General features: G+C 24.0%; 3 protein-coding genes across 6 annotated transcripts in view; 2 read left to right on the forward strand and 1 right to left on the reverse strand.

Annotated features, from left to right (window-relative positions):
- The first annotated feature begins 265 nt into the window (after positions 1-265).
- On the forward strand, positions 266-6,475 carry LOC126895431 (uncharacterized). Of its 2 annotated transcripts, none has more exons than XM_050667277.1 (8): positions 266-1,086; positions 1,832-1,932; positions 2,215-2,309; positions 3,242-3,357; positions 4,049-4,167; positions 4,231-4,468; positions 5,321-5,465; positions 5,885-6,475. In XM_050667277.1, the coding sequence occupies exons 2-8, from the start codon at positions 1,844-1,846 to the stop codon at positions 6,061-6,063; spliced, it is 981 nt and encodes a 326-aa protein (XP_050523234.1). In that variant the 5' UTR covers positions 266-1,086; positions 1,832-1,843; the 3' UTR covers positions 6,064-6,475. The 2 variants fall into 2 exon arrangements, with proteins under 2 accessions (XP_050523234.1, XP_050523235.1); XM_050667278.1 differs by having other exon boundaries at positions 1,841-1,932.
- LOC126895433 (protein HEXIM1-like) lies at positions 5,570-11,445 on the reverse strand. Of its 2 annotated transcripts, XM_050667282.1 has the most exons (5): positions 11,281-11,445; positions 10,992-11,215; positions 7,133-7,560; positions 6,705-7,057; positions 5,570-5,685 (listed from the first exon to the last, which is right to left on the reverse strand). In XM_050667282.1, exons 2-4 carry the CDS (start codon positions 11,157-11,159, stop codon positions 6,739-6,741), a joined length of 915 nt encoding a protein of 304 aa, XP_050523239.1. In that variant the 5' UTR covers positions 11,160-11,215; positions 11,281-11,445; the 3' UTR covers positions 5,570-5,685; positions 6,705-6,738. The 2 variants fall into 2 exon arrangements, with proteins under 2 accessions (XP_050523239.1, XP_050523238.1); XM_050667281.1 differs by having other exon boundaries at positions 6,723-7,057; positions 10,992-11,390.
- A 177-nt stretch (positions 11,446-11,622) lies between these two features.
- Positions 11,623-21,218, forward strand: part of LOC126895428 (beta-mannosidase) — a 21,948-nt gene continuing 12,352 nt past the window's right edge. Inside the window, exons 1-4 of one of the 2 annotated variants that reach the window (XM_050667270.1) lie at positions 11,623-11,884; positions 11,974-12,123; positions 19,581-19,732; positions 20,823-21,022. In XM_050667270.1, the coding sequence (XP_050523227.1) occupies positions 11,773-11,884; positions 11,974-12,123; positions 19,581-19,732; positions 20,823-21,022 (614 nt within the window). In that variant the 5' untranslated portion in view covers positions 11,623-11,772. The remainder of the gene's footprint in view (positions 11,885-11,973; positions 12,124-19,580; positions 19,733-20,822; positions 21,023-21,218) is intronic. The other variant, XM_050667269.1, reaches the window with a different exon arrangement.

Here is a 21,218-nt window from a genome sequence, read left to right on the forward strand (position 1 = left end):
TATACTTGTGAAAGTTTTCGTTTCTGTACTAATAACATGTATACTAGTAAAGGATGGTAAAATGTCATTTTACAACAAATTTGAAATAAATTATAGGAGATGTTCACAATTTTTGCTATTTCTCATTTATTGATAATGTATAATTTATCTTTTAACATTGCTTTACATTAAAATCATTCTGTGGTTATTTACGATTTAAAGTAAGAAAAAACGTAACAAAAATTTGTCCATTGCAATGAACGCAAGGACTGGAAAGGCTAATTTTAAAAATAATGAAAGTTTTTAGTCTTGTAGCATTTGCTGATTTTTAACCATATGCTCTATTAACAATTTGTTGAAAACCAACTCGCAAAAAAAAATTTATTATATAAAGTTTTCAATTATTAAAACAGATAATTCATAAGGAGACATTCAATAATAAACTTTGAGTAGCTACAAATATAATGCATGCAGAAATGATCTTTTTTGGTCATAATTATTTAGCTTGAAATAATTATCTGTGAGAACCATGATCATATTAACAGGTTAGTAAATCTAAGGTGACAATCAAAGTAATTTACTCAATTTCATTAGTCTAGAAAGTAGATCTAGGAGTGAATTCAAAACACTTTTTAGAAGAGAATTATACTAAAACTTGTTAGTGATCTTAACTTTTCTTTAAACTACAATTTTAGAAATAAATAAAAAATTAGAAAAATGTTTTGCTTATTGCCTATGATTTAAATGGCTACACTGTTATTTTTTACTGGACATATCTATTTTTATGAAATATAAGACCCTTTGATGTTGACTATTGGTATTATTATATAGAATTTTTACCCGATAATTAATTATTGTAGTGCTTGTTGTATATATATTTAAAGATAGTCGCGGTTAGCGTCAGATTTCCCAATCTTTATTTCTTTGTATTACTGTTGTTATTTAAGTCTTAACCAGATGAGGGCGTTTGTAGATAATTCGCTTTTCTACAAACTAAGTCGGCTCTTCCATAAAGTGTTTTAAAGAATACATTTTTTTTTAATACGTTTTAGTGAGAAAATCTTATATTGACTTCTCTAATATTTTTTATAATTTACTATTTATTTAGTAAGTAAATCTTGAGTATTAATTTTATTGCATTTATGATACATGTACTTAATGTCATTAATTTGTACAATTTTAATGAATATTTTTTCTTTGTAAATTTTATGTTCTTTGAATAAAATTATCTTACCAGAAATGACACTTATTATTTAATTTTTTAGTTTGTTATTAAATAAAATGATAAATGAAATTAATAATTAATATAATTAATGAATTTTATTAACTATTCGTATATTTATTTTTGAAACTGTTAAGTGGAGTATTTTATAATTTGTATATTTTATAATATATAAAAATATTATTAGACTCAAATAAAATCTCTTGATGCATTTTTATACAATAAATTTACTATTATAAATCTTTTTAAATGTATAATTTAATGATGATTTTTTTTATTTTGCTATAAATTATTGATTGAGGGTAATGCCACCAGTTTTTGACAATTGTTTTTAAAGCTTAATGTATAATTTATTAAAGTTTTAAATAATAATAACAAGGTTTTCTATATGCTTAGAAAAGTGTGTTTTTTGTTTTGTGCTGGGAAGTAACTGGTAAATTAAGTTGGAAGGTTAAATTTTGTACTTTAAAATTTTGACTATCATTTATTACTATTAATATTTTTAATACTTTTTATTCTATAGAATACTATGATATTAATTTATCGAAATTAAAAAAAAAAATCAGAAATAATATTTTTTTGCATTGTAATTTTATAAATGCTTTTATATTATAAATTTTAAATATTTAGTATTTATAGAAAATGTATACCAACTATCAAAAGCCAATCTTTGAACGTGACAATAAACAAACAAAACCAAGAGATAAAATTCCGGCTTATGCTCACTCACGGTAATTATTTCTAATTTAATAAATTGTACTTTTATTTCAAAATGATTAAAAAAAAGAAAACTAGTGAATTAAATTTAATATATTAAGTGCATGAACTTTAGGACATAACATTATTTTTATAAAAGCTATAAAATTACTAGTTACATGATTTAAGAAATGAATATTTTCAAATTAATATAGTAATTATTTGTATAAAATTTTTGTAATTCCAATTTTTTATTTTTATTCTAACAAAAATATATTTGTTCAAGAAAATTTAATAAAGTTGGTTAATTTTTCCAGTGGAGTTGAATTGCAATTTAATAAAAGTATATACCCTAATGTACCAAACACTTATAATGTAAGAAGACATAATCTTCAAGTACATTATCCTGTTGGTAAGTTTCCATGTGATATTTAATTAGTTATCAATATATACATTATTAATATGTAGATATGTTATGGCTAAAGTCTGAAATCGATTGAAGTACACAGTAGTCAGCTAATTTTGGACTAATGTATTCGTTAGTTGCATCAATTGAATAAAGTATAAAAGTTTAATAATTTCCTACTTTAACGGGTTATTATATACATCAGCCACTTAAGTTTGGATAAAGTAAAAATTGTCAATTTGTTTTAGATAAAAAACGGAACTTTTAAATCAATATTACACAAGGTAATATTTCACTGTATGTATTGAGTCGCTTATTAATTTGAAGGAAATACCTGAAGAAAAAAATATTTGAAAAAAAATCTTAAATTTTATCCTTGGAAATAATTTTTTTTTACATTAAACTTAATATTTACTATATTAATTAATATCTTTATTGATAAAATTATTATAATTATTATAAAAATACATATTAATATGAATTCAAAGGTTAGTATTACTTTTTAAATAGTGTTAAAACATTATTTTTATTATTACTTATTAACTTAATAAAATGATATGTTTATAAAAATTATATGTTCACATAATTAATTACATTAGATTTTAAATAATTCAATGTAAACTAGTTACAAAAATAAATATTAATTTCATATATTTTCTTGAAAAAAAAAAATTATTTCTACATTAGCCAAAACAGTATGACTAATTTTACTTCAACTTGTGTTTACTTGTAAATTATACAATAACCCTTCTTTACTAATGTCTAAAATTGGCTGAGATGCACATCATCCGATTTTGGTCTTTAGCCTTAACATTATATATTTTATATTTTAAAAACTGATGCTACCAGAAATAATAAATTCTAGGGTTTAAAAATCTACTTATTTTTGTAGTTAAACAATTGATAATTTATAGTTATAATTTATTTATTTTATGAAGTTCCCGATTTTGAGTTACCAAATGAAGAACAAATTTATTATTATGAACAATTGATGATGATGAGTAATGAAAAAATAGTCCTCAATAGATTTCTAGAAAATAAAGGAAATTACCAGGTATTGGCTTTTGATTTAATTTTAATGTATGCTCGTTAACATTTGTATAAGTGGTTGTTGCACATTTTCTATTGATGTATTAACCAATTATGTTGTTTCTGTGAGAGTAAATGATAAATTGCCTCATCTGTTTATTTAAATTAATTTTTATTCTAAGTTATGAATAAACCCACTCATTTTCACTTCTCTTCATTAAAATAGTCATATTTTTTGTAACAAATATGATGTATTAAAATGGTTTCTTTTTTTTTATTATTTTCTTTATAAATCTAAAGGTAATATATCTATATTGACAAAAATAATATTATACTAAGTAGAATGTATTTAACTGATAATTTTTATCATTTGTATTTAATAAAAAAATAATACATTTTTCAAAATTTTGAAATAGTAGTTGAGATTTTCTTTAAGAAATTTTAATAGGTCAATAGGAACTTTAGGAGACTACTCTAGTACTATAAAGTACTTGTCTAACATGTCCTGCCATACATACTTTCCTATTCTATGTGCTAAAATGCCTTTAACTAAATAATTACTCGTAATAAAATTTTTTTTAACTCATTAATATTTTTTATAAGGAATTCTAATAACAGTAACAGCAAAAAAAATTCTTTGTTTTTATTACTGTGTAAAAATATGTAAATTAACATGAAGTATGTTTAATCTGAATAAAATTAATTTATAACTTTAGTTTCATACTGAAATTCAAAATAAAAATTATGAATACTGTCAAAATCAATTTGTTAAACATAATATGCAGAGAAAGCCTACACAATTTGAAACATTGCCATTTTATAAGATATGTTTTGAGTAAGTTATTATTAGTTTTAATTTAAGAAATAAATATGAATTTTATGTATATACTTTTGGTAGTTTGATACAAATACCTACTAGAAATTTACAATGGAAATTAAGCTTGATTAGTAAGCTATCAACAGATCTTCGTTCTGAAATTTGTCAAACATATATTAATTTATGGTTACACTATAAAAGTTTTATGCAAAGCGAAGATTTGGGCACATTGAAGATGTGTAGTAAAATGATTTCTCACGGAAGACCTATATCTGAAACTGAATTGTTTTACCTTACAATTAGAGATGACTATTGCATGGTAAAGATACTAATTATAAATACCTGATCTCTAATTATTTACAGGGTGATTCACTTATCATAAAACCACTTAATTAATCAAAAAATAAAAATAATTTTTTTAATTGTTTTTTTTTTACATCAATGTTTCTCTCCATTATAAGGGTGTCAACTTTATCTACTCAAATACACATAATTAACTAGCTAATTTTATTAGATAATGATCTAATACAGAAAATGACTGGTTGATAACAACTTATGGACTAGCATTTTGGAAATTATTAACAATTAAGTAAGTAATTGAGACTGGAAGTGAAAAGTGAGTGCTGTTATTTTTATAACTAAAAATTTCCCAGTTATTTTCTTCATCCTGTCTAAATATAAATATGTTAATAACTTCTGAACTACTGGTCTAAATATTTTTATTGACCACTCATTTTTTTAATTACATTATTATCTAATAATCAAGTTAAAATTAAATTAATATATAATTATGTGTTGTTATTTGAGAAATCAAAATTGACACCCATATAAGGCGTAGGAGGCGAACATAAATTTTTTTTATTATTGATACATTCAGAAAAACACATTTTTCAATATTTTCCAAATATTAAAAAATAGTATAATAAGTAAGAATAGTATATCGATTGCCAGTAATAGAAAAGTAATAATAAAGTTTTGTTTTATTATTTAAAATTATATATGTAATTCCATATAAAAAATAATTTTTTTAGAAATATTAACATAGTTTGTAGTATATTAGTAAAATACATTCAATTGAAATGTTATGATTTAAATTTCTTGTAATGAACTTAAGTTTGGTGTTGTTAAAGTTTGTTGGTATTTTGTGTTTAATATGAATCTTAATTTGCAGGCAACTCAAATTTTGATTTTACTAAAGAATGTATTGCCTCAAGAACATAATTCATTTATGAACCTTTTAAAAACTTTGGAATTATGGAAAGACCAAGTACAAAAAATTAGTAATGTACTTAATGCATACGACTTGACAGTTCAAAGTGAGTTGATTTAATTCTGAATGGTCCATTTCTTCTGCAAATTAAACATGATCTCTCTTATAATGAAATATAATTTAATTTATGTACCTCATACTAAAGATTACTTTTATGTCCATCATCCATTGAGCTCTGCAAATTGTTAGTTATGAGCCACTTTCAATTGTTTGTTAATCGCATTCTTTTTTTGTACTCACTTGTTGAAAAATTCCAACTTGATTTCCTAATTAAAACCAATACTCATTAATATTTTCTTTTTAACTATAAATATATGGGCAATATAGCATAATACATTTTAGTGAAATAGATTATTTTTTAAATTTACCTGCAATATTATATAAATATATATAATATTAAATGAGCATTAATGTATTTTCCTATTTTCATAATATGATGAATATTGTTAATAAATTGTTATTTAGATAATTCAATAGAAAACACGGATCTACTAGATTTGTTAACTAAAAGCTATACCAAAATTAAGCACTATATTGCTATATATTTTGACTTATTAATGGACAAAAAATCCAGAGAACATCATATGAAGGATGATTTGTTATGTTGTCAATGGTATTTAATGATTGGTGGTAACAATTATTAATTATCCTATATTAAGTAAAAGTAATTAAATTGTGAATTTTTCTTTTTTATATTTTTCATACATTGTTTAATGACATTTAATTAATATTTTTTGTTTTATTTTCATTTCTTTTTGTAAAACTGTATTTGTTAAAAGCCTGGAATTGAAATATTTAATTGGATTTTTATTTTAATTCATATTTGATGTCCAAAAAATCAAAAAAAAATTTTATACTTTGATAATATTGAAATTTTAATTGGAAACATTTGTGTATATATTAAGGACAACTTAGGAGTTTTTATGATGGAAAAAATTTATGTTATTTCTCCGAGTGATTTTAAATAAGCGTTATTCTTGCTTGAAATTTTATGTATCAAAACAATATTAAACAGTTTGTAATGTATTATATATACATATACATATTTTCATTTTATTTTATTTTTTGTTTATTTCTTTACATTTTTATATTAATAATAATAATAATAATTGTAATATTATTTTGATACTTGGTTGAATTTGGACGTCTCGTTGGCGACTGCCAGTGACATATCGACGCCGCTGAGGCGTATAATAGTTTACTTTTGTTTGCATGGCCCTTGCCGTAAAAACCCATAAATGAGTTCATACNTTTAATAATTATAAATTTATGCTTAAATATTTACAGGGGGTAATAGTATTACAATCATAATGGTTTCATCATTCATTTTTTTGCCTCTGATCATCATGATCTCTTCCACTGCTTCTAACTAGGAAGCTCATTTCTATTTCTTGTCCATCTGATGAACTGGATGAACTATCACTAGAATCTGAAGAACTTTCACTATCAACAGAACTATCAGAATCATTTGTCCTTGACTGAACTTGTTTAAGGGTTTCAATTTCAGTCTGAAGTACTTTATTTTGGGAAGTTAATTCTCTGATTTGCATTTGCATTAACCTGTATTCGTCTGGGTCTATAGATTCCTCATCATCTTTAGATGTACCATTTAAATACATCATTATGTTTTTCCTATACCTGAAATAATAAATTAATCAAAATTTCGAACAAAATCTAATTTATAAAAAAGGAAATATAATTTATCTGTAATACTTTTTGGACTCAAGCATTTGTATTTTTTCTTCTAAATCCAGCACTCTTTGAGTAAGTTCTTGCTTTGTTAAACCAGCTAGTTCTTCTTCTTGGACTAGTCTATAAGTATCACAAAATTCTTTTTGCATGGATGCTGCATCTTCATCTGATGATGAATAAATATGTTCAACATCTGATTCAACACTCGTATAACTGGAATTTCTTGTTCGACCATTTTCATGATTATATCGTGCAGAAACTTCTAATAATTTTAAATCTATATCAGGTCCATCATTATGATCATCCATGAGGAATTGATTGGTATTATTTGGAGCAACAGCTTTTCGACGATACATTCTATCATTTCTATCTTTGACATATGGCATTTTTTTACTTTTACGTTTTCCTCTACGAGGACGTCTAATCCTATGATCAGTATTTCCAGGCGCCTATAAGGAGAAAATGTTTTATTATATTCATATACTACTATAATATTGTCATCTAAATTAAAAGCTATATTTACATTAAATGTATTACAATTAGAAATATCCAAAAAATATTCAAAACAAAATTTTTTTTTGTTTAAGACAGGTTTCTATTTTATTACTTTTTATAATATAATTGATAAAAAAAACAGCAATTGGTATTTTAACATAAGATTGTTTAATGAAAGGACTTTTTAATAAATTAATATAAATTTAAAGTAAAGTATAATAATAGTAATATGTTGTACATACACCGATCCCTTAGATACTTTAAATAAACTTAAATTGGTTATAGGATAAAGTTAATCAACTATTGATAAAATTTAGTTTCTCACAAATTATTTTGTTATAATCATTTATTCTTAAGTAGGTCCAGTACTGATTTCTTACAAATATTCCATGTATAAATAGTAATTTATAATACATATTTTTTCCCCTAGTTTCTAAATATCAAAAACTATGATATAATTCTTCAATAATTAAATATATAGGATGAAAAAATGAATAACTAATTTAAGCAAATGGCAGTTGAATTTTAAGGAATTACATGATTTAACTATATTTTTAAATCAAGAGTTTAAATATTAATTACTTTATAAAATTATTTAAAAGGAGTATCAAATTTTAAAATTACAAAAGTTTTCATATGTCTATAATGAATTAGTATTGAAAATAATATTTTTATATTAAAATTTTATTTAAAAATATTCCTAATAAAAAACTCATTGTACTTTCACAATTAAGTTATCATCATCTACTCTAAATGAGTAATTTAATTATTTTTAAAGTTATTATTAATCTATTTATATAGCACTGATGATAATAACTTGTCAAAATATATATCTTTGGTTTTTAGAGTTAAGTAATTTTATTACTTTTAAATAATATTATTCAAAAGTTGATCTCTAATTTGAATTCCTAATTTTTATATTAAAAATACCACAAACAATAATTAAAAATATTTTTTGAATTGACTAGTAAAGTTGAAATAAAAACTTTCTTTAAAATTAATAATTGTAGAATATTTAATTATTCTAGAATAAGAATTGAATGAAATTAAAACTTTAGATGGTAAAAAGCTTTTAAAATTCTTTTGAGTATTACAAAAATTAAATTTCATGCTAGTAGAGTATCAAATCTGAATAACCTAAAACATTTACTGTAAGAAATAGTAAATTCAAATTTAATGAAGTATTTATAAATGATATTTAAAAACATATGGAGAGAATCTAATGTAATAATTTTCATCTATTTATATTCTGTCGTAAAAAATCAAATGGAACATTAAAAAAAATAATAATTCAAATATAATGAAATGTTTAATTTCAATACAAATCTAAATTTTTTTCAATCAACACATCAGTGGCTATTTTTCTAAAGCCTATATAGCAATTTTTCAGAGGAATAAAAAATTTCAATGTATTGTGTTAATTAATATTTTTGAAGTACAAAAACCAATTATCTCAATAAATAAGACTTTTAATTTAGTTGTATATGATTGGAAACATTTACAAATTATAATAAACTCAAATACATATTTGATAAACCAGCTTTTAATTATAAACTACATTTATTCTAATATATCAAGAGTCAGGGACAAACTAAATCATTATGCTACTGTACTATAGAATAATGCAGCTGTGGCTCATGGAGGTAGCCAATGTCTGAATATTGAATAAGTTCCCTAATGGCCATAAGCCTCAATTATCCCTATGTTTGTCTTATCATTATCATTCACATATTTAAATATTATTTTGTTTAAAAATACTTTTATTGATTTTAAAGAAAATCATTTTTATATTTCATGTTAAAATAATGATATAAATGAAATAATAAAAAGTAACTATTGGGCTTTTATAACTGTTTTTGTCACTGAAATACACTTTTTAATTCTTCTTTCTACAAATTTTAGATTTGGCAAATAAAATAATCATTATTAGGTGAATAAAGTCAGCTGATAGCTTACATTTTTGGTATCTTTGTAATGTATTACAGAACATAAAAAAAGTTATGTACTGTGTATACAATGGACAATATTTATCATGTAAAGAATTTTTAGTTAGTTCAAAACATTAGTTTTTTAACATTTCATAGGATTAATAGGCAAAGCAAACTTAGTTTTGAAATAATTTGAAAATATTTATGAGACTGTAATTAATGTTTTAAATTTAACATATGGTTTCAAAATCATTTATCAGATATGATAATGTCTACATCAATAAATATTTTTTTTTTATCAAACACTTCTACACAATTTATAATGATTGCAATGTGATTAGGTTTTTTTTAAAGAAATCTTATTATGGGGAATCTAAGTGTAACAATAACTATAATTTATTCAAATTAAATGTTAATCTTAAAGAACACTGAGTCCAGTTTTGAACATTTTACTTCATAAATCAGTAATTATTATCCTGGAAAAGTATTAATATAATTATCAATTACATTTTGAATCGGTATTTGAGAGAAATTCATTAAAAATAAAAATGCTGATTACAATAGGTCAATTTTTTTAGTATTTGAGTGAACAGTAGAGTGTTGGCTAAGTTTTAGCAAAGCGGGTATATTTTTATGCAATAAAACTTGTCTTGTTTTTCTAAACACCTTATCTCTGTTTCTTCTTAATGCAGGCTTTTGAAATTTATATTATTGATCAGGATCTAGTATCTTAAAACACTAAAAAATTTAGCCTTTATATTAAGTCAATTCAAAATGGTAGAATTTCAAAATTTAAATTTTTGTTGCTGACTCGGTAACAAAACTGACACTTCCTCCTATAGGTAAAAATGCAAAATTTTACACAAAGGTAAATTTTATAATTTAAGTAATGAAGAAAATTTAAAAATTGTAATTTTTTTAAAATAAACCATCTTACGGCAAGAGCATTTAATTAGGATAGATAGCCTATATTAAAAAGTGGTAATATTTGTTTTATGCTATATTCAAATACATTAAGCAATAAGAATTAAGGGTGATTGTTTATCATGAAGTTAAGAAACTAAAGAAATAGCCAACTTGAAGAATCAACTAGGAATCATTACATTCATAAACGGATTCTTACGGGTGAGAGGGGTAAGAACTTGATCCTTTCACACAGATAGGTTTTTGTTATGAATATATATATATACATACAATTGGCTTTAGATTATGTTAATATTTAGAAGTAATTTGTGATTGAAATAATAACTTCCGATACTTAATTAAAAGCATATAAAAAAAAATTGTGAATTAAGATCATAACCATAAAATAGGCATTGATATTATAAATCTACTCAGTATAATTATCATTGAGGATTATGTATTTTAGGTTCCTTAAGTAATTTTAATAATTTTAATTGAAAAATCATCTGATTAAACATAGTACTTCATATGATTAACATTTAAGCTTAGAGTACCTTAAGCTGTCCTTTAATGACAGAGTTGTTATTGTTGTTTAAATTTAAGCCACAAGAGGGCGCTATGGACACTGTCTGTGGTGTACAACTGTCATAGTTTTCGATTATCCCGCAAGTATCACTGGGCGCTTGTGCGGCAACAACAGCGCCATTTTGAACGTCCTCCATTGTTGTCGTTGGGCTGCGGCTGATTTGATATTTACTAGTTATTGGCACCGACAATACTGAATTTAAAAAAAAAATATTCTTAAAACTTAAACGAGAAACGAAAAAAAAAACAATTTATTACCGTAGTATTACGAATATCGATTTTAAGGCTAAAAAGGCCACTTAAGACAAAACGTCCGTAAGCCAAAGCAGTCAAACTTCGACTGACGAGCTATGCCTCCACTGCTTAGTGCCTGCTCGTATTGCTAGTAGCGCGACCGGACGATTACGCGGCGGGTTGTAATAATTGTATTTACCGAACCCCTCCGCCGCGTCATACCCCTAGTACTGTTTATTTGATAGGCGAGACATGTTAGGGGGAGCATGCGTGTTCCGTCACGTACGCAGATTCTCTTTAAACGCACACAATGTTACACTAGTATCATTATTATTATCCATGCTTTTGTTGGTGGCACATAAGATTTGCCGCTCAAATATTAGGTGATAACATTTCAGACGGCGGTGGTATTATAGCGATCAACAGTAAATAAAAAAAAAGATAGATAAGTAATTTTGCACTGTGTATATAAAAATCAGTGCGAGTCGTGCCGTCCGTCCGGATGAGGCATTTAGAATGACTTCCGTTGTAGTTTTTATTCTTTTTTTTTTATACCTAAGTATAGAAATCCAGGGTCACGTCCAGCTTTTGGACTCAGACAGCTGGCGTTTAAGCAATAGCAATGGTAGTAAGTTTATCTACCCATCTCAAATTCATTACTAATTAAAAAATTCATTTTAAAAAGAAGATATAAATTAACTTTTCGGTGTTGCGTAGGTATTACAGGAATAGTACGGGTGCCCGGCGGCATTTACACTGACTTGCGAATCAACGGCGTGCTCACCGAAGATCCTTTGTATCGGTATAACGACTTAAAATATCGGTGGGTGTCTGTCAACGATTGGAATTATTCAACGACATTTAACGGTTGTTATAAATTTTTGTTTCCATGTCAAATTTTAATATTATAAATGCTCTTTATTTTTATAGCATTAATTTTGAATTTATATAATATTGTAAATATTTTGCAACTATGACTAGAGATTACCCACGTATGAAACTAAAATGACTACGCAATGATTAACGAAAATTTTACGAAATACTCGGGCGAATAATTTTGTCCCACAGCTTGGATAGGTGTATTATGTGTTATTTTTTATTGAATAGATTAATGATGAAAGTAAAATTTTAGGTATGTAGTGTAACGATAATCACAATTATTATTTTACTATTTACTATATCAACATTTTATTACCAAGTTTTCTCGTTATACCATTGAATACAGTTCATGGAGTTTGAAATTTAAAATATTTTATCATGTTCAGATCCTGAAGAAATATTTTAGGGCATTTCTCTTAGACCCCCATTGTATTCTCGATTGATCGTATGGTGATCTTAATGTTTGTTTTTAATGTGTTAATATATTAAATATTATATAATATCATTTGCATCATTTTTATACGATTTTCCTTAAACTCAAGTCTTGTATTTATTGTACAAAAGAATTAACATCAAGTAAAAAATGACCATTTTTCAGAAGACCTAAAAAACGAAATATTTTTTTTGATGGTAAATAGGACTTTTCAAATTCAAATAACCATTAAAAATAACTGAAATGCTAATAAAAAAACATTTATATAGCTAAACACTGAAAATGTTTCAAAATCATTTATACATAATCTAAAATTGATAAAATTTGAGTAAACTTGCTTCTTACAAAAAAATCACAATTACAATTAAATTTTCAAATAACTTTTTTTGTTTAAAGCTGAATTTAATTAATTAATATTTTACTTTTCCAATATTTTCTTTATTATACAGTTCTAAAACTTATCAAGGAGTGCGCTTTGGTAAACATAAGGAAAATATATAATTATATTGTTCGATTCCCGTATATTTTGTTTAAATGTCATTTCGTAAAAATAACTTTTTATAATGAGTTATGGGACAAGGAAATTACATCACTTGTAATTTTTAAGTATTGTAATTAGAATGATCACTATAGAAAACTATTTTTTCCTAACTAATATTTTTGAATTTAATAAGAAAGCAATTTATAAAAGTACATTAAATGAAATGCATAACTTAATTTTTTTTTTGTATAGATAGCGTGCAACTACATTAATTCTGACGCCATTAATCGATTTCTCGTGATTTTTTTCATAAGAATTGATAACTATCTTAACATTGATAGACATGGATAATAGATATTTGTATCGTTACATATTTTAACACTTCAATTATAATAATAAGATTCAATAAATTTCAAACTGTTCACTGTAAATATTATTTGGAATTCAGATACTAGTCATTTAAATATTTAATATTATATTTTAATTTCAATTTATAATTTTTAACATTGTAAATAATGATATCAAAAGTGCTAACGATTTATAAAACTACATTTAAAAAAAATGTTTAAGAATTTGATTTGTAAAAGACAGCAGATCTCAATCAGAGCTCCTAAAGGAGGTTGGTCAAAGCACCCTAAGTACCGTATAAAGTGTTGATAACCTTTTTATTTATCCATACCTTTATAATTCGTATAATTTTATTGCGTTAGTCATTATTTTTCATAGTTATTATTCATAATAACTTGAAAAATAATTAAAATTGTACATATGAAACATTAGTAAATTCATTCCATACTCAGCTGTAAAACTTTAAATAGAAGCTCAGAAAAAAAATGTTTGGTTTGATAATTGTATTTTTGAATTTTTTTTTTAATACACAATATTAATTTTGAGTAAATAGAAGTTAAACGAAAATTTGGTGTTAGTGAATTCCGCAAAGACTGGCAAATATCAAATAATCAGGTCATCTTTTCTAAAAATTAAAAATTAAAAAATTATTAATATTTGTCTATATAATAGTTGAAACATCGTAATACTTAATTGAAATTACCTATAATATAATCATTATATTATAATGGATTATAAATATTAAATGTTAACATTTTTAAGTTGACCATTTTTAATCAGATAATAAAAAAAATGTTATTTGTTTATTCTAATTTCACTAGTATTTAAAAATATACATAATTTTCGGAGAGGGTTCTAGATTTTCAATATACCTGAATTTGAGCGTGGATAATAAACTATTTAAAAAAAAAAACATTGATAACTTCCTTTGATAGTTTAATAGTTTTAAGTGTTTACTATAAGCGCAATTTTATCAAAATTTTTAAAAAAGTATATTATATCTAACTTTCTCTTTGAAATTTAATTTTATATAATATATATGTGGTTTTTTTGAAATTTTAGGGGAACTAATTTTAAAATTCGAGCAGGTACTAAACTTCTTTAAGCATCCCAAACATTGCGTGTAGATTGTTTAGGGATAACATTTAATTAAACGATTTTTCTACAGTTAAAATTATTTAGTTGTGCCAATCATTACTCTGAGTAGAGTTTAAAGTTAGAGGTAAAGTTTATTGCCTCCCCTACATCCCCTACATCCCCTATTTTATATATTATAGTTACGAAGAAATATTGTCGCCCCTTAATTCCAAATAAACTTGCAAATAAATAAATTTGCCGCCCGGGGAGATGGTACTCACTTGCCCCACTCTAAATTCGTCTTTGCTGATGGGATAACTTGTATAGCAGATACCTTACTACTATACTTAAAAAGTACACATCAATACATTTGTGTTTTATAAGGTTGGGTTTGTGTATACGTATACATTTAGAAAATAACTTTAATATATATATATATATGCCTATTTTAATTGAAAATCTATTACAAATTATTTTCATAGTAAACATTTTTTAGTAAACATTTTTTAGTAACCTTTTGTTTTTAAAAAGAATTAAAAAAATATTAAATTGGAAGATTTTTGCAGATTCTATTGTTTATTTAACTTGTAAATAAAGAAAAAAATCTCTTCTAGTTACCCATGGATTATGATATATTAAAATTAAAATTTTTGTACTAAAATTATAATTAACTATACGAAAGTTAGAATAATCGACTTTCTTGAAGCGCAATAGTATCGAAGTATTTATCGATAGTAATTTTAATCACTAACAGATTTAATCTGTAATGTCTCTTCTATGACCCTACTCTACAAGTTCGAAATTTATCAATAGATGTATGATAAATATTTATTGATGTACGAAAAAATATTGGATTATTTGTAAGTGTGGTAAACGTATTTTCGGAAATTAGAATGTCATCATTGATGTTTCTGCTAAAATTATTGTACTTATTCCTAAAAATAAATTTTTATATCTGTAAATATAAAAATTAATCGTATAGATTTTGCAAGATTTATATAAAAATATGAACTGAAGAGTAGTACTATTAATTTCACTTTTTAAAATATTAATTTACAAAAAAATCATGATATTAAGAATAAACAATATTCCTCTGCGGATAGCCATTCGGATAGATTATGAGCGTAAACACGAAACAACCATGCAGCGACGTTGCCAAATTTACCAAACACATTTTTCCCGTATTATGTATCTGAACCTACTTCACGTCGAGTTCAGCTGAATTACTTTCGCTTGTTCGACTACTAAAATTACTGTTACTTAAATCATAGGTTTCAAAACTAATAGTTAAAAGTTATTTATAAAAAATAGGGTTCGATTTTATTGTTTAATCCCTGATATAGTAAAAATGTATGACCATAAGCACATAGAAATCAGTCAATTGTAGGGAACCTCAATAAGCCACAAAGACGGTTCCAAGGGATTATACGCAGTGACAAGCACGCACTCTCTACTTTTTAACTATTCACATACATTTTTGCTATTTATTGTTTTTTATTTTTTTATACTTTATAAACAAAAAGATTTCGTTATGATTTGTGTAGATTTGGATCCTTTCGAAGGAGGAAATTGAACCCGTTAAAATTAATATTATACATATTTGACAAAAACTATTTAAAATAATGTATTAATAACATAAATATAATTTTTTATCACTAAATTTAATTTTTGCTCTCTATTATTATATCAATTATATATCAGCTAATTATTGGCTAATAACAATTGGGATTTCTTTCTGTACCGCTCTAAATAAGGTAAAATTTGGGCCATGTTAGACATATGATAACTAAAAAATAATAAGTCTTGCAATTTCTTTTTTTAGAATTTAGGGTCACTTGTATATGGAGAGATTGACCCTAAGAATAACGGCCGACTTTTATCCTTTCAGACGTGAATAGTGTGCTGTAAGTTTTTCTCATATTAGTTTTTAGATTTTCAATATTTCGACGTTTCTGTGCGCAAAATTGTATTTTTAAGGACCCCATACAAAGAGGACATGCTGATATGTCTAAGAGTTTAATAAATATAACCATTGTTGGAAATAATGTGTTTAATAGCACACGTGGAAAATTAAAGAAGTTCAGAAATGGTTATGAAATAATTAATTCAATATTATTAGCTTAATTTTAATACATCAATAATTATTTCGTTTATTTTTTCATATCATGATTGAACTTTTTAAATCAGACGTTTCAATGCCCTGCTAAACTGCACAGTTTAAATAAATAAATTTTAATAGTTAATATATTCTGTCATAAGGTTAAATTATATTAAGAACAATGATATAATAATGATTTTGTTGGGGATATACATAAGATAAATTTACTTAAAGTTTACTATACTCTACAGCGAAAAAATATTTGTTTTTCATAATGTAAATATTTTTGCTTTGGGAGGATATTCCCTTCATTCTCTCCTTAATTACATACTTGATTAAGTACTTAATTTAACCTGCGAAAATCTCACGAAAAATTAGTATGAAAAAACTCTTAGAAATACTTTTCATTATCTAAATATCTGACGAGAAATAAATTTAAAAAATAGTTTTTATAATTTAAAAACTGTTAAACTTTTTCAAAAAGTTTCATATTGCTCAAAAATCTTAAGATGTGCACATTTAAAATGTATATTGATAAGGTGAAGTATAAATCATTATATATGATTCATATGTTAATTTTTAACAAAAATATAATTTAATAAATTCAAAAATAACTGTATATTATTTTGCTTAAAATACATATTTTAAAATAATATATCGATGTTATATATATATTAGATATTATTTATATTTATTTTAAATATAAAATAAAAATAAAATAACCATTTAAATTATAGTTTTGTAGATAATTAACTAATTATGCGAAATTTTTTGATAAAAACTGAGTTGTCAAAGAAGACTGTTGCCTTATTACAACATTCAATAAATATTTTGTAGACTATTCGAGTTTTGTGGTATATATAAGTATTTTTGAGAATAGAAGCAACGCCGCAGTGCTACTTAATAAGTTTATCTGCGCGCGCATTGCTAGGCTGCGCTCCATCTCGCTCCCATTCCTGAAAACGTTTAGTTATTCAGTAACTATTGTTAACTGTGTATTTGTATGAATAAGCTGATTTTTTTTATCAGACAAGGTTACTTTTATTTTAATGATTAAATAAAAGTCTAAAAAGAAATACATTAAAAATACATTTTTTAGATAAATTTAGCTGAACATTTTTAAAGGATAAAATAGTGTACAAAAAATAAAACATTAACTTCAAATATGAATAATTAAATTAACAAACAATTTATTAAAATTTATTTTAGTTCAATTTAAAGTTAATTAAAAAAGACAATGACATAAAATTCGTAAAAATGTTATTAATTTTTAATTTTATATTAATTTCATTAATCACCTTAAACTTATTTTTGGAATAGTTATGAAGATTAATTTTTAAATTAAAAAGATATTTTTATTAGAAATTTCTTGTTTATTACCAAGTGACGTTAATTTTTTTAAATACAAACACAACATTACGTAAATAAAACAACTGTACAAACGTTTTATGAATATAATTTTTATTTCTTTCATTATTACTATTGACATAAACATATTAACTAACAAAAATGTTTGATTGAATATGTGAAGCTGAAAGCTTGATTATTATTCAATGAATAATATTTTATCGGTCATTGTACTAATCGTTATTTTTATATCAAATTTTTAACAATTAATCTTGCTTGTAGAGAGTTTTAATATAAGTGCAAAAATTGGGTGTATTAAATTTATTTTGGTTAGTTTATTTATCATTTTTAAATTTTTACTGAGTTGAAATAAATTAAATAAAATTTTAATAATTTATATAAAACTTAGTATATCAAAAAAATTAAAAATTAAATATAGTACTAAAAATATTCCATATTTCTTATTTTAGTAAAATAGAATTACTATATTATGTAATAACTAACAACTGAAATTTCTGTATAAAATTACTAGATTATTCACTTTTCACATAAAATTATAATATTGATTGAAATTCCCAACCTATTCAAATATTGTTATTAGAAAAGAACTGTAGTGTCGTATCATACTTTCTTAACTATTAGAATATTTTACTTATTTTAAGTCTCTTGAAACTAGATAATTGTATATGCAAACTTTGGTTTACCGTCTCGTGGGTCCAATACAGTTTGAAGTAGTTGTTCTTATTAAAAGACAATATTGCTTCGCTAAGAAAATGTAATAAATAAAAAGTATAGATTATAGATTTTTTTTATAAAAATTAATGATTTACTTTCTTACTGGAAGGATTAAATAGTGGGATATCTTCTTTATATAATAGATTAAGGATACATTTAAAACTTTATATTATAAAGTATAATATACGATTTTTCGTAATATTAATTTTAAATAATCGTCAATATTAAAATTAAATACCATTGCATGTTTGCAGAGTTAAAATATATTTAAAAAAAAATTTGTTTAAAACATAAATAAACATTTTAAAATGTCCCATAAGACCACAGTAAATTTTGAAATTTTTGAATTTTTAAACATGTTTAAAATGTCATAACATTACGTGCTTAACGCCGAGTTAGAGTATTAATGTTTTACAAACATTACGTATCTTTACTTATCTTGTAGAATTGATACGGGGATATTGACACGGACTAATAGGGTTTATATACAAGGTTTGGTTGTTATTATTATGTAGTTTTGGGGATACGTACAGATATATGATGAGCAAAAAAATAGTTATTTGGTTGTATAATTATTAATTTTAGATCTTGCGTTTATAATTTGCCTAGGACGTCACAAATTATATCGCCGATACTAGTGTTGTCATACAAATAACCAATGATTAATTTTAATGAAAATGCATGATGAAATTCAGTATTAACACAAATCTTATGAAATATTAGATAATTTAGCTCACTGGCTCAATTTTATTGAGGAGCTCATTATTTGAAAATCCAAACAACATTCCTTCCTAAATTCTTTTGTATAGAATCATGTGTAAACTTCTAAAATTTTGCTTAGAGGGGCTAAGCCTACAGTCTCCACCATATTTGCACCTATGGTGTAGTTAAAAAACGTATTAATTTTCTTTTGTTATAATTTGCAGTAAAATTGAGTTGTTCAAAGAATGTAACGAAATATATATTAGTTTTCGATGGAATAGATACGTACGGAAATGTTTACTTAAACAAAAAGTTCATTGGATCAACAAATAACATGTTTGTCAAGTATGATTTTCCAATAAATGAATATTTGGAGGTAGTATAATAGAATTATTTTATGAAATAAAAGATAACTTCTTTAGAAATGCTACTAATACTTGTTTTTTAATGTTATTTTTTTTTCTTACATTTGGTTTATTTAATATTTAAAAAAATACCGTTCTTTACAACTATCTCGAGTTCACTTTCGACCACACTTGAAATTTAGCTACTTCCATTAGGTTTATATAAAATATAAAATGTGACAATCGACTTGGTGATAAGATTACTAGGAGGGGTATATAAGGGGTATTTTACGGATGGCGTGTCAATATCACTGATGATAGTAACATTATTCCTAAAATATAAATACATGACTTGTTAATAACTTTTAAATCATTATGAGTGAACAATTAAAATTATTTTTTGTATTAATATAATATTTAAAACTTAAGGTTTTATATAAAATATAAGTTTATATTAATTAATACAGGGTAATTGATTTAATCATTAAATTTTTCATAAATAATAATTTTGGGATATTTTTTTTTATGTGAAGTATTCTTTGATTTTCATTAATAAGTGATAAAATATTTTTTTAGGTCTATTATCCTTTTTGCTCTATAAGTGTATTATATACTAGAATAATAGAATGGTTGAAAACAAATTTTGATTCAGTATTTTGGAAGTAATAAAAACTCTTCTTAAATATAGATTGGCTGCTATTTGTTGGGTTGAGTTAACAAATACTACTCAATAAAGTTTAAAAAAATTATTTCAAGGTTATTATTATTTCTGGTAAAATCGGTGATCAAAAATCTTGTTGAAATATTTTATTGGCAACAATAATGATATAACTCCTGGCAAATTTTTCCAAAAGTACACTTAAAATTTTTTTACTTCAAAACATTTATTAAATTTCATAAAAATGTTAAATTTTTCATTTAACGTTGAAATTAACTTCTTAAATTATGTAATGAGGATTTTGTTTTTTTTTCTAATTATGCAAAATTTCAACATTTTATGAAAGTAAAAATACACCCTTATAAATTATTGCAAAATTTTTATTATTTTAATAAGTAAATGTTTAAAGAATTATTCCTCTTTGTCATCAAAAATTTGTAAATCATATTTGTAAATTCTTTTAGTCTGGAGAAAATGTGTTAGATGTTATAATAAAATCTCCTGTCGGTATTGCTAATAAATATTTCAACGAATCGGAATATCCAATACCACCGTTATGTGTTCCTAAAGAATACCACGGAGAATGCCATGTCAATTATTTAAGAAAAATGCAATCTTCATTTGGATGGGATTGGGGCCCAGCATTCCCATCAATGGGAATATGGTAAGAAATCACAATAAAGAAACAACATTTATTTATTGTATAATTTGTTTTTATACAAATAAAATTAGTTCTAATATTTTTAAATTTAAAATAATTTTATACAATAAATAAATAATTCTCTTTTAGCTTCGATGCGAAGCTGAGAAGGTATTAATTTTACTATGATGTGTTTTTTTTTTTTTTTTTTTTTTTTTTT

The sequence above is a fragment of the Daktulosphaira vitifoliae genome, unplaced genomic scaffold (genome assembly GCF_025091365.1).
Source record: "Daktulosphaira vitifoliae isolate Bord-2020 unplaced genomic scaffold, ASM2509136v1 Scaffold_1, whole genome shotgun sequence".
In the NCBI taxonomy this organism is placed as follows: domain Eukaryota; kingdom Metazoa; phylum Arthropoda; class Insecta; order Hemiptera; family Phylloxeridae; genus Daktulosphaira; species Daktulosphaira vitifoliae.

Bases quoted from the DNA above. Each gene is read 5' to 3' on its own strand.
- LOC126895431 (XM_050667277.1), top strand. From the start codon at position 1,844: ATGTATACCAACTATCAAAAGCCAATCTTTGAACGTGACAATAAACAA. The intron at 2,310-3,241 runs GTAAGTTTCCAT...TATTTTATGAAG, and splicing joins TCAAGTACATTATCCTGTTG to TTCCCGATTTTGAGTTACCA. The intron at 3,358-4,048 runs GTATTGGCTTTT...TTATAACTTTAG, and splicing joins AAAATAAAGGAAATTACCAG to TTTCATACTGAAATTCAAAA.
- LOC126895433 (XM_050667282.1), bottom strand. From the start codon at position 11,159: ATGGAGGACGTTCAAAATGGCGCTGTTGTTGCCGCACAAGCGCCCAGT. The intron at 7,561-10,991 runs GTACTCTAAGCT...TTCTCCTTATAG, and splicing joins TCATTAAAGGACAGCTTAAG to GCGCCTGGAAATACTGATCA. The intron at 7,058-7,132 runs GTATTACAGATA...TTATTATTTCAG, and splicing joins CAAATGCTTGAGTCCAAAAA to GTATAGGAAAAACATAATGA.